The 11,870-nt window shown below is 30.5% G+C and overlaps 3 protein-coding genes across 7 annotated transcripts in view; all 3 read right to left on the bottom strand.

The window, feature by feature from the left end:
- Positions 1-469, bottom strand: part of LOC109852160 — a 9,820-nt gene extending 9,351 nt beyond the window's left edge. The window contains exon 1 of the mRNA XM_020423049.1: positions 148-469. The gene's annotated coding sequence lies outside the window, so the exon portion shown is untranslated. The remainder of the gene's footprint in view (positions 1-147) is intronic.
- The window catches only part of LOC109852159, a 7,474-nt gene extending 3,384 nt beyond the window's left edge, over positions 1-4,090 (bottom strand). The window contains exons 1-7 of one of the 5 annotated variants that reach the window (XM_020423042.1): positions 3,891-4,090; positions 2,327-2,447; positions 2,017-2,103; positions 1,566-1,832; positions 1,287-1,442; positions 987-1,165; positions 617-891 (exon numbers count right to left, since the gene is read on the bottom strand). In XM_020423042.1, the coding sequence (XP_020278631.1) occupies positions 1,017-1,165; positions 1,287-1,442; positions 1,566-1,832; positions 2,017-2,103; positions 2,327-2,402 (735 nt within the window). In that variant the 5' untranslated portion in view covers positions 2,403-2,447; positions 3,891-4,090 and the 3' untranslated portion in view covers positions 617-891; positions 987-1,016. Of the gene's footprint in view, positions 1-616; positions 892-986; positions 1,166-1,286; positions 1,443-1,565; positions 1,833-2,016; positions 2,104-2,326; positions 2,448-2,572; positions 2,592-2,640; positions 2,737-3,890 lie in introns of those variants that run through there. The other 4 variants (XM_020423043.1, XM_020423044.1, XM_020423046.1 and 1 more) reach the window with 4 other exon arrangements.
- Positions 4,091-8,028: 3,938 nt separating this feature from the next.
- Positions 8,029-11,258, bottom strand: LOC109852161. Its single transcript, XM_020423050.1, has 7 exons — positions 11,138-11,258; positions 10,239-10,340; positions 9,394-9,480; positions 8,922-9,188; positions 8,643-8,798; positions 8,323-8,501; positions 8,029-8,227 (listed from the first exon to the last, which is right to left on the bottom strand). Exons 2-6 carry the CDS (start codon positions 10,303-10,305, stop codon positions 8,353-8,355), a joined length of 726 nt encoding a protein of 241 aa, XP_020278639.1. The 5' UTR covers positions 10,306-10,340; positions 11,138-11,258; the 3' UTR covers positions 8,029-8,227; positions 8,323-8,352.
- Positions 11,259-11,870: the final 612 nt, after the last annotated feature.

Below are 11,870 nucleotides of genomic sequence, written 5' to 3'. Positions count from 1 at the left end.
TTCCAGAAATGTAGCAATCAGTATAAATTGTATGGAACTGTAATCACATACACAAAACTTAAAAAAAAGATGTAATTCAGGTCAAGGAGAGCCAGGAGACCAGATTGACACTGTGTCCAAAATTATTTCGAAGTATGCGGTACTCACACTGTCCTTCTCGATTATTGTTTACTATTGTTGCACCGTCGCCGCGTTTCCGCGATTTACGAGAAATAGATAAGTACACGGTTTGTCTCAGAACTCGCTTTATTAAAGAATGTAAGAGTTTCGGATAAAAATACAGATACATCCGGAGCTCCTTTCCGCACGTCCGTTTCGCTCCGGCCTCTGTTTAAATCTGCTGCTTGAACTTTGCTATTTAACAAACCCGTTTTCTTGTCGAATAAATGCTGCGCAACTAAGCGATCAAACATCAAAGCAATTTTTGTTTTTACCGAGTATCGACGCGACACGCGTTTCGCAACAATATTATAGTTTCTACTTCTTATATATCAGTATTACTTAGCTATAATGATCAAAGACAAATTTAATAATTAATATTTTAATGCGCTTGCACTTTAACATTTATTATTGAAAATAAAGAAATTACATAGAAGAAAGTTACACATTTTTTTTAGGCACTCGTCAATACTTTTTGACTTCTTTAGTCGAATAAGTAGATTTTTATTATCATAATAAAAAAGCATACTTTATATAAAAATAATCTATAAAACTGTAGACGGAATCAGTGAATTTGTAAGACATAAATAAATAAATATAAGAAATTATTTTGATTATTTCTAGTTTCGGATAAACATGTGCTACTATCAATCTGTTATCATGGATCTGTCTATTTATGTCCCATGGTAGTATAATGCCTTCGCCAGTTAGGTTAGATTAGGTTAAGATCTCCTGTAACAATAGCATAGTTTGTCAGTTTAAAATTGCTTAGTATTAAAATAGTTTTTACATATATATTTTTACATGATAATTTTTACATATCTTACTTGTAATAGTTTTAATATATACAATAACGTTTATGGAAATAGTTCGGAGAAGGATACTTTAGTGAAGAATTGATTGACTATGTCTAGTATCCATGGCTCCCATATGTTGGACAACGTTGGCAACATTCCTCGATATAACGCCGGCCAATATTCATTTAGGAAATCATTGACAACAGTGTCTAAAAGTCATATTTTTTATGTAAAGTGTTTTTAACTATTATAACATAATGTTTTGACTAGTATGATCATTTTAAAAACTTAAAATCTAGAATTCTATTTATACAAGATACTTTTTCTTACTTATTTCTGTGACGTTAAATATGTCGTCGAACACTATTTTTAACAATTTAAGAGATGGATACATTCTAAATCTTTCAACAGTCCACGTGTCGTTTGAAACATGACCCATAAGATCATACGTGCCTCTGACATCAAGTGCGGTTGCGTTAAACTTTCCTTATTGTTTAAAAAAAATTTGATAATTAAAATAAGTCTTGTATTTTGAGAGAAACAGACCAAAATGCGATATATTTTATGTGTTACTTTATGCGTATACACTTTGCGTAGAATTTATTGTACCTTTGCCTTTTAGTGTGAAAGGTCCTATTTTGGCATCCAAATTAACATAACCATCCAGAAAAAGTTTCGGTATATTATAATCAACTTCCACACGGAATACGTCATCGATCAAGTGCGCTCTTGCATTGATTAATCGATTATATTTCAAACCTATTATGGTTGTATTTTGTACGCCGAGTTCTCCAATTAACGTGCCGTTATCAAATGTACCTTTGGCGTGTTCGAGGAATAATGGATCCAAAGGTGGAAAGTCAAATTCTGGCAATCCTATCAAGACAAAACTTGCAATAAAATAAAGTCGCTATTACGATAGATTAGATCTTCTTAGAAATTGATTAAATTGTCTAAACGTATTGTTAAGATAAATATTTTACAACAAGTNAACATATGTGATAGTAAACTATTTTACTCATCCGACACAAATAGTTATGTAATTAAGTAAAAACTATACCTGGTACAAATCGTGGCCATGCTTTTTGTACTGCGTGCAACAGACATGTAGAATAGTCAGACNAATCGCGCTTGCAAGTAGTTACAGCTGAATAACAATGAAATAAAACAGAGCATTAAAGTGGGTACATATAAAGTTGTATTTTGTATAATGTAGAGCAAAACACACATCATATATAGCAAGTACATATGTATTATCGTATAGTATTATGTATATAGTGCTTACNAAAGCTTATTTTTTTCATCTTTGTAGTATACGTTATAATATACACATTGTAAGTAATGTTAAAAATTGCAAAAGTATCACTTACGAAGCACGAGTTTGTTGTCAGCTAATCCAAATGCGGCAACACAAATCACACCGACTATTATAGAATAGAACATCATATTATATTGTTGTTGATAGGTTTTTAAAACATCCGTAACACTTCTCTAAAAAAAAAAGAAGAGAACATTGTTATTTATATAATATTTATATACTCACACATAATTTACAAGANAATTCATACATGAATATTTGTTAACTGTCAAGCGTTATTAAAGATAAATAATTTTACCNGTTAAATTTTGTGGTTAGGTTTAAATAAGGAGTCTTAATTCTTTGTTAATTNGTTAANTATCACACCGGTAGAAGATGGCGTTATTCACAGAGTATTATATTCAGATATTGCGAGAGAAACACCAAGTGTTGTGGTAACCGAATTGAGGAAGCGATCGAAATTTCAATTTAAATTATCATGTATAAAAAATGTACACTCCTAAAAATATAAATATGTATTTATATATTTTTTTCCGCATAAACATTCAGCATATCGGCTCTTATTACTGGTTAACTTTCGTAGTTAGGTTTAAAGTATATGAGTCTTAGCTCATCTCTCAAAGCAATCTGTACATATATCTACTTNACCTGTGACATTTTAAAAGAGAACTTATCTACTTTTTTGTGACATTTTAAGAGAAAAACTCCATAAATTAACATTAAAGGTATATATACACAAAAAGTTAATACATATAAAAATATACAAATGTATCTTTTTGCAAACATACTACAGTATAAATAATCTAGCGAAACGTTTCAAGCTCTTAGTAGAGTCTTTATCAGTCGCAAATTACAAATTATATAATTAAGATTTAGTAGTTAAGTAATATAATTAAAATTCACCGAGCCTACATTTTATAAACTTTAAAAGTACAATCGGCATTTAAAAAAAATGTGGTTTGATTAGAAAACGTAAGATGAACGGTATCGTAATAATTTGAACTGAATTCGATTCAGAAATTCTTATTGGATGCTTGTTTTGCATCACATATGTATCTATAAATTAACCAAATAGGAAAGTAAAGTAGATACTTTGTACACTTGTGATGCAAACCGAGCGTTCTATATAAAGTTTTGAATTGACTTTAGTTCGAATAATTATATATATAATTCATATTACATTATATATATAAGAATTTACACGGTTGAAAATATATTTTGCGCATCTAGGACATGATTCACATTGACAAACTCTTTGCTAGATACAGTTCGATACTACATAAACTTAAAGGTTTTAATTTGTTATGTTTAATTATTATAAATGAATGTCATATATTGTTTGAGTATCTATAATAGTTAATTTGAAGATCTTGAAATAATTTAGAAAATTATGTAGAAAATTGAATTTGCAATGTAATTNTATATGATGTAATCTTTAAATGTTAGTTTTAAATGTTATTTTCAGTTATTTTCAGAAATGTAGCAATTAGTATAAATTGTATGGAACTGTAATCACATACACAAAACTTAAAAAAAAGATGTACTTCAGGTCAAAGAAAGCCAGGAGACCAGATTGACACTGTGTTCAAAAATATTTCGAAATATGTGGTACTCACACTGTTCTTCTCTTATTTTTTAATATTGTTGCACCGTCGCCGTGTTTCCGCGATTTACGAAAAATAGATAAGTACACGGTTCGTCTCAGAACTCGCTTTACTAAAGAATGTAAGAGTTTCGGATAAAAATACAGATACATCCGGAGCTCCTTTCCGCACGTCCGTTTCGCTTCGGCCTCTGTTTAGATCTGCTGCTTAAACGTTGCTATTAAACAAACCCGTTTTTTTGTCGACTAAACGCCGCGCAACCGAACGGTCGAACGTCGAAGCACTTTTCCCTTCCAACGAGTGTCGACGCGACACGCATCTCGCAACGATATTGTAGTTTATAATTGTTATATCAGTATTACGTAGCTCTAATGATGAGAAAGTTAATACTTAACATTTTAATATTCTTTTACTTTAAAATTTACTGTTAAAAATAAAGAAATTACATAATTAAGAGGAATTTACACATCTTTTTTTTTATGCACACGTCTAAATGTTTTTACTTATTTAGTCGAATAAGTAGATTTTTATTATCATAGTAAAAAGGCATTACTTTATATAAAAATAATCTATAAAACTGTAGGCGGAATCAGTGGATTTGTAAGAAATAAATAAATAAATATAAGCAATATTTAAAATAAAATTGTGAAATATGAGGCGATATATTTAAGTTAATTGATTATTATTACTACAAGCAAAATCGGGTGTCTAGCGCTGACTCACTTCTGTGGCAAATCGCTTCGTCGAAGAAACTTTCGACTCATCTCTTCGAAAATCTCTTCTCTTCTCAATTTATTAAACCGTTGATCGCACAAGATGAAAATGAAATGTATAGGGAAGTTTTGAACGCTGCTTACAAGTTAACATACATATAATATTTATCGCTTGTCGAAATGACCGCTGTCTTGAGAACCAAAGAAAATCATTTATAGAGAAACATTTATATTAAAATATCAAGTTAAAAGTCGTGCGCAAGTCTTGTTTTTATATTCAGTAATTTATTGTACTCAGATCTTTGTTGTCATACAAATCATTAAGATAAATGTTTAATTTGTTCACTTCTAATTTCGGATAAACATGTTCTACAATCAATCTGTCATCATGGACCTGTCCATTTATATCGCATGTTAGTTTAATGTCTTTCCCAGGTAGGTTAAAATCTCCTGTAGCATAAATTATAACAGTGGCATAGTTTGACAGTTTAATCAAATTCCGGAAGTTCTTTAAATAGTATTATTAACAATATTTTTGTGTGTTAGTATTAAAGTGACAAAAGTAATCGTATCATAGCACGCCATTAGTAAATCGCGCCCACGCTTATAACAGTGGTATAGTTTGACAGTTTAATCAAATTCCGGAAGTTCTTTAAATAGTATTATTAACAATATTTTTGTGTGTTAGTATTAAAGTGACAAAAGTAATCGTATCATAGCACGCCATTAGTATAAATCGCGCCCACGCTTTCTGTATTGCACGCTTTAGGCAAGTTGAATAGTCAGGCGAATCTCGCTTGCAGTTAGTTACAGCTAAAAAAAATTAAACAGTATTAACATAAAATAATATTAGTAAAGATAAATAAATAAATAAATAAATAACTTAATAAATAAATAGAAAGATAGATAGATAGATAGATAGATAGATAGATAGAACAAAAAAAGAGAGTTATTTGCTAAAACGCAATAAGATTCCACAAAGTATAGGTATGTATATACTCGTACATATATACTTGTACATTTTCGCATATATATATATTATTTTCTCTTTTTCTTTCTCTCTCTCTTTTTTGCTTTATTTTTGACAGATACTGATTAGATGGTATTAAAATGTTAGACATGCATTATACAAGTTGTTTTAGACTAGAAATAACTTAAAAACAAATAATATACGAATAATATAAAACCGAATACTTATATTGGTTAAATTTTATTAAAATTGCTTACGTGTTGTACTTTCATAAAGTAGTAAAATTTTATTTACTTGGTCACTGTATCATTTTAATCAATATTATATTATTCAATATTTATATTTGAACAAATTCACAAAGCAGTTTTTTATGAATTTTTTGAAGGAAAACTTACGTTACGTTTTTTGTCGCGTCTGCTTCTGTTGTGCATAAACACTGTCTCCCAAAAAAGAAATACTTCAACGCTGAATGCATTTAATACGTGAGGAAACATTTTGATCATTGGAGACTATTTATTACTCATTCGATCACTGCTAAAAATAGATTTTATATGTTGCAAACAAACATATTATAATTAGTAATGAATAATTCATTTCATTAATCTTAAACACGGTGAAAGGAGTGAGAATTTGCAGAATATGTGGTCAAGAAGTGGAAAGATGGAAGCATCTATTTTTATTTGTTTCTGAAATCACGGGCAATTTAACGAGATTTTTAAAGAAAATTAATTTTAAATGCTTTTTTAGATCTTCGAAACACTTTGAAAAGATTCATCAAAGCACACAAGGATAAATTAGAACATGGCTCGAACAACAATGTAATTTATAAAATCAATTGTTCTATTTGTGACGCTTCTTATGTGGGCCAAACAGAAAGACAATTACGGACGAGATTAACAGAACGTAATTTCTATCAGAATTACGAACGATAGTCTGTTGTTAATCGACACCGTAGCGATGTAGGCCATAATTTCCAATGGGATAACGTTGAGATTCTAGACACAGAACAATTTTACCGCAAAATACTAATCTCAGAAATATTGCACGTAAAAACGCATATAAACGCATATAAACGCATATTATTATTGACTAATTTTTACAATATTTATTTATTTATTTATTTGATTGTTTGTTATAGTCTTCCGATACTTAGACATCATACCGTAATGTTTAGTATGTCTATTTTATCTGTTGTTTTAGCTCGTTGTGGTAGCTGGCGCGCATTAAGCGGTCTTTGTGATAACTTGTCGAGTTATGTGTCATATACAGGATGTCCCATAATAGCCGTCTCACCGCTTGTAGGCAAAAAGAAAAAGTTATTCTAAGACGAAAAATCCTATATTACTTTGGAAGATTCGTAATAATTAACGAGATATGAATTAATAAAGATCCGCTAATCAGCGTAATGCCGGGAATAGACTATGCGCGCATTCGCGATTCGTGATTCGCGATTCGTAGCGATGCGCTACGTAGCTACGTAGTCACGCGAATACACGCAAAAAGTGTGTTTGTATAATCGCGAATCGCGAATCGCGAATCACGAATCGCGAATGCGCGCATAGTCTATTCCCGGCATAAGGATAGCCCAGTCTGTCGCGCCGTAGCGACGGAATACAATTATAGCGCGCTGCTCGAACGCAGCCTATATGCGCTCTATGTATGCGCATGTTATTTTATTAGTTACTCCCATTCCGTCACTGCGGCCCGACAGACTAGGCTGTCCTTATGCTGGATGCACGCTGATTAGCGGATCTTTATTAATTAATATTTCGTTAATTATTGCGAATCTTCCAAAGTGATATAGGACTTTTCGTCTTAGAATAACCCTTTTTACCTGCCTACAAGCGGTGAGACGGCAATTACGGGACGCCCTGTATAGTAGTAAAACATTTTTTATTATATGACTTATTAATTTTTAGAGAGTTTTGGACACGATTGTTCCTTACATAATATATACAATCAATGAGCCAAAGATGAAGATTTACTGTTGATTCAATCACTACTCTATTTTAAAGATTCGAACGCGATCACGTGTTGATCAGTCGACAGCTAAAACTTGATTGCAAAACAAACTATATGTATATTATTTACTACAACTGACATTTTAAATGTGACATTTTAAAAGAAAACGTATCTACTTCATCTGTGACATTTTAAAAGAGAAATCTCCACAAACTAACATTAAATATCTTTTTTCCGCACGTCCGTTTCGCTCCGGACACTGTTTAGATCTGCTGCTTGAACTTTGCTCCTACAAAACGATATTTTATAAAAATAATTTTGAAAAAGAAACTTTTAAAAATATGCGGTTGTTGTAGTCAGTGCACCACTGGTCAATCTATTTATTTGTCATTTGTAAAATAAATCGATACAATGTTGTCCAGTACTCGTTCACGAAATGCACAGCAAAATCATCTAGAGAAAACAATTTATATCAAAATATCAAGTTAAAAGTCGTGCGCAAGTCTTGTTTTTATATCCAGTAATTTATTGTACTTACTTAGCTTTTTGCTATCAAACAATTTATTAAAATAAATGTTTACTTTGCTTACTTCTAGTTTCGGATAACCATGTTCTACAATCAATCTGTTATCACGGACCTGTCTATTTATGTCCCATGTTAGTATAATACCTACCCCATTTAGATTAGGTTAGGTTAAGATCTCCTGTAACAATAGCATAGTTTGACAGTTTAAAGTTGCTTAGTATTAAAATAGGTTTTACATATATATTTTTACATGATATTTTTTCCATATCTTACTTGTAATAGTTTTAATATATACAATAACGTTTATGGAAATAGTTCGAAGAAGGATACTTTAGTGAAGAATCGATTGACTATGTCTATTAACCATGGCTCCCATACGTTGGACAAAATTGGCAATACTTCTCGATATAACGACGGCCAATATTCATTTATGAAAGCGACGACAAGCTTGTCTAAAAGTAATATTTTTTATTTATAGTGTTTTTAATATTATACTAATCAAAAACATTATAACATATTATAATATTTTTGATTGGTATAATATTCTTAAAAACTTGAGATCTAGAATTCTATTTATACAAGATGTTTCTTACTTATTTCTGTGATGTCAAATATGTCGTCGAAAAATATTTCTAACTTTTTAAGAGATGGATAAAGTATAAATCTTTCAACAGTCCACGTGTCGTTTGAAACATGACCCATAAGATCATACGTGCCTCTGACATCAAGTATAGTTAAGTTAAACTTTCCTTAGTTTTTTAAAAAAATTTGATAATTAAAATAAGTTTTGTATTTTAAGAGAAACAGACCAAAATGCCATATATTTTATATGTTACTTTATGCGTACACACTTTGCGTAGAATGTATTGTACCTTTGCCTTTTAGTGTGAAAGGTCCTAATCTACCCTCTATACTACTATAACCATCCATATAAAGTTTCGGTATATTGAAGTCAATTTCCACACGGAATACGTCATCGGCCAAATGCGTTCTTACATTGGTTAGTTGATTATTTTTCAAACCTTTTAAGGTTAAATTTGTTATGTTGAGCTCCGCATGTATCACACCGGTATCAAACGTATGTTCGCCGTGTTCGTAGAATAATGGATCCAGAGGTGGAAAGTCAAATTCCGGTAATCCTATCAAGAAAAAACTTTTACTAAAATGAAGTCGCTATTACAGTAGATTAGATCTTTTTAGAGGTTGATTAAATTGTCTAAACGTATTGGTAAGGTAAATATTTTACAACAAGTAAACATATGTGATAGTAAAATATTTCACTATCACATATGTTTACTCATTACACACAAATACATAGTTATGTAATTAAATAAAAAAATATACCTGGCACAAATCGTAGCCATGCTTTCTGTACTGCGTGCAACAGACATGTAGAATAGTCAGTCGAATCGCGCTTACAGGTAGTTACAGCTAAACAAACATAACAAAAATTAACATAAAATAGTACTAGAGAAGAAAATATTGTATACAGATTGAATATCAAGTCCTATACGTGGTAGATATCAGGTTTCGATAAATATTTATTTTAGGGCACACCTCACTGATTTCGGTGCGCTCTAGATATGTTGTAGAGCAGGTCATACTGAGTAATTTATCTTAAAAAAATTGCGTGAGGGACGGCCTTGGTTTCGGAGATATGGCGATTTAAAGTTTCTAAACAAACTACTATTTTGTTCTTTTTGTTCGTGTTGTACGCTTGTAGGCAGGAGAGACTTCGCTATCCGTTCAATTTTTGCTCTAAGAAAAATATATTCTTAACTTATTTAAAAAAAAAGACGCTCTAATTATGAATACTTTAACAATTTAATAAGATCATTTTTGTAATTGTTATATAAAAAAAACCTTGAAAAAGGTGTAATTTTTTTATTATCACAATTGGAAGAGATATTTAAGTGATCTGGTTTAAATAGACTACTCGGTATATGTGTTATAAAAAAAATAATTAAAATATACTTTAGATATGAGAAAGAGGACAAGAGAGTAAACCTGTAGGTATAGTAATATGTTCTGACTTACGTATATCGCTCTTACAGGATCAAAAATTATATGTATATTTAAGATATTTTTATATTATACTTAAGATATTATAAAGAATTATAGTATTACGATACATAGATTTAAAAAAAATCCATCTAAAATCTATATATCTATATCGTGATTCCACTTACGAAGCGTGAGTTTGTTTGCTAATCCAAATCCTGCGATACAGATCACACTTACTGCAGAAAATATCATCTTCCTTGATTGCACTTGTATCTCTAAATGGATGACTATCAAGAATATGAGTTTTATATAGACGAACACAATTTAATAGACGATCAAAGATCGATTTCTACAAAAACAATTCTAGAAAAAACAGATTTCCTAGAGTAGAAAATATATCTCTTTGGTACGGCGCACATTCACTGCGGAGCCTTTTGTCGCATAAAAATTACATTTGGCGTCGTCGAAAGTGATGATAGCACTAAAGAAATTAATAAAAGTAAGATTGATATATAAGTCACTATATAGTCAGCAGCAAGAAAAATTTGCTAAGTTTATTGAAATTTTTTATTTTACCAACAAACTTTTTGGAAAATTACAGAAAACTAATTTTAAACAATTTTTTGCTGGCTATATAATAGCAAAATTATTTTTTTTTTTCTATATACATTGCTGTTTTATATTGTATTTCTAGAAATAGAAAAGTAATTACAATTATATATGTACTATCAAAGATTGTAGCTACATGAGAACAAAAAACAGACAGTAATTAATTAACATAATATTTTGTTACATATTTATACGTTATGGAAATATGATTATGACTGCATAGCTGCATTATTAGTATGTAAGCCAATTGTAATAATGTAATAATTACATAATGTTTTATAATCATTTAGTATTTTGATTTAGTATTTTTTTGTAATTGTACAAGCGTCTTGTTGTTCGAAATAAGATATCTCTTTAGAGTTTTAAAACAAATTTACAAACGTATATGTTTTTTATACAAATATATATTGTTGCGCACTGCCGCGTTTTCGCGAAAAACGAAAAGAGCTAACACACAGTGCGTTACAAAACTCACCTAATTGCAAAATTATCCGGATAAGAGAATAACAACGTCTGGAGCTTCTTTCCGCGCGTCCGTTCCGCTCCGGCCTTCGTTTAGATCTGATCTCTTGAATCTTTGAACAAATGTCACGCAACCGAACGATCGAAAACATTTCTTTCTAATGGGTGTCGACGCGGCACGCATCTCGCAACAATATTTATTTAATCAAACAGATTAAAAATCAATTTAATGATCTATTTAAAAGCAAAGAACTGAAATAAGTACTACATTACTTCAAAAGTGTAATCTCATATGTTTTTTGAGCGTATAGCCAGTTCATCTGAATAAAATCGAAAACTACAATGTATCCAATAACATTTCTTCGTAAATAGAGATATTTTCTACTGTTATAAAAACTCACATACTTCTTATAGACATTGCAAAATTATACGTTGAAAAAATTATATGACAATTAGAAAGACCTTAGGTTGAAATATTCATAATTGGAGCGTCTTGTTTAAATGAATCAAGAATATATTTTTCTTAGAACAAAACTTATAGTCAAGGAGAGATTAATACTTAATGTAACCAAGATACTGAACTAACAAACAAGTACACTTTGATCTGCATATATATCAGGTAAATTACGATAGTTATCACAACGTAATGTATGCGAATACCTGGAACTCATTTGATGTTTTTTTTACATCTGTCGAGTCAGTTTAAATGTTTTTGCTTCACGCGTAGTAAATAATATTTATCGTCA

The sequence above is a fragment of the Pseudomyrmex gracilis genome, unplaced genomic scaffold, assembly GCF_002006095.1.
Source record: "Pseudomyrmex gracilis isolate BER0280 unplaced genomic scaffold, ASM200609v1 scaffold_25, whole genome shotgun sequence".
Taxonomy (NCBI): Eukaryota; Metazoa; Arthropoda; class Insecta; order Hymenoptera; family Formicidae; genus Pseudomyrmex; species Pseudomyrmex gracilis.
This window is presented reverse-complemented; position numbering and strand designations above follow the sequence as displayed.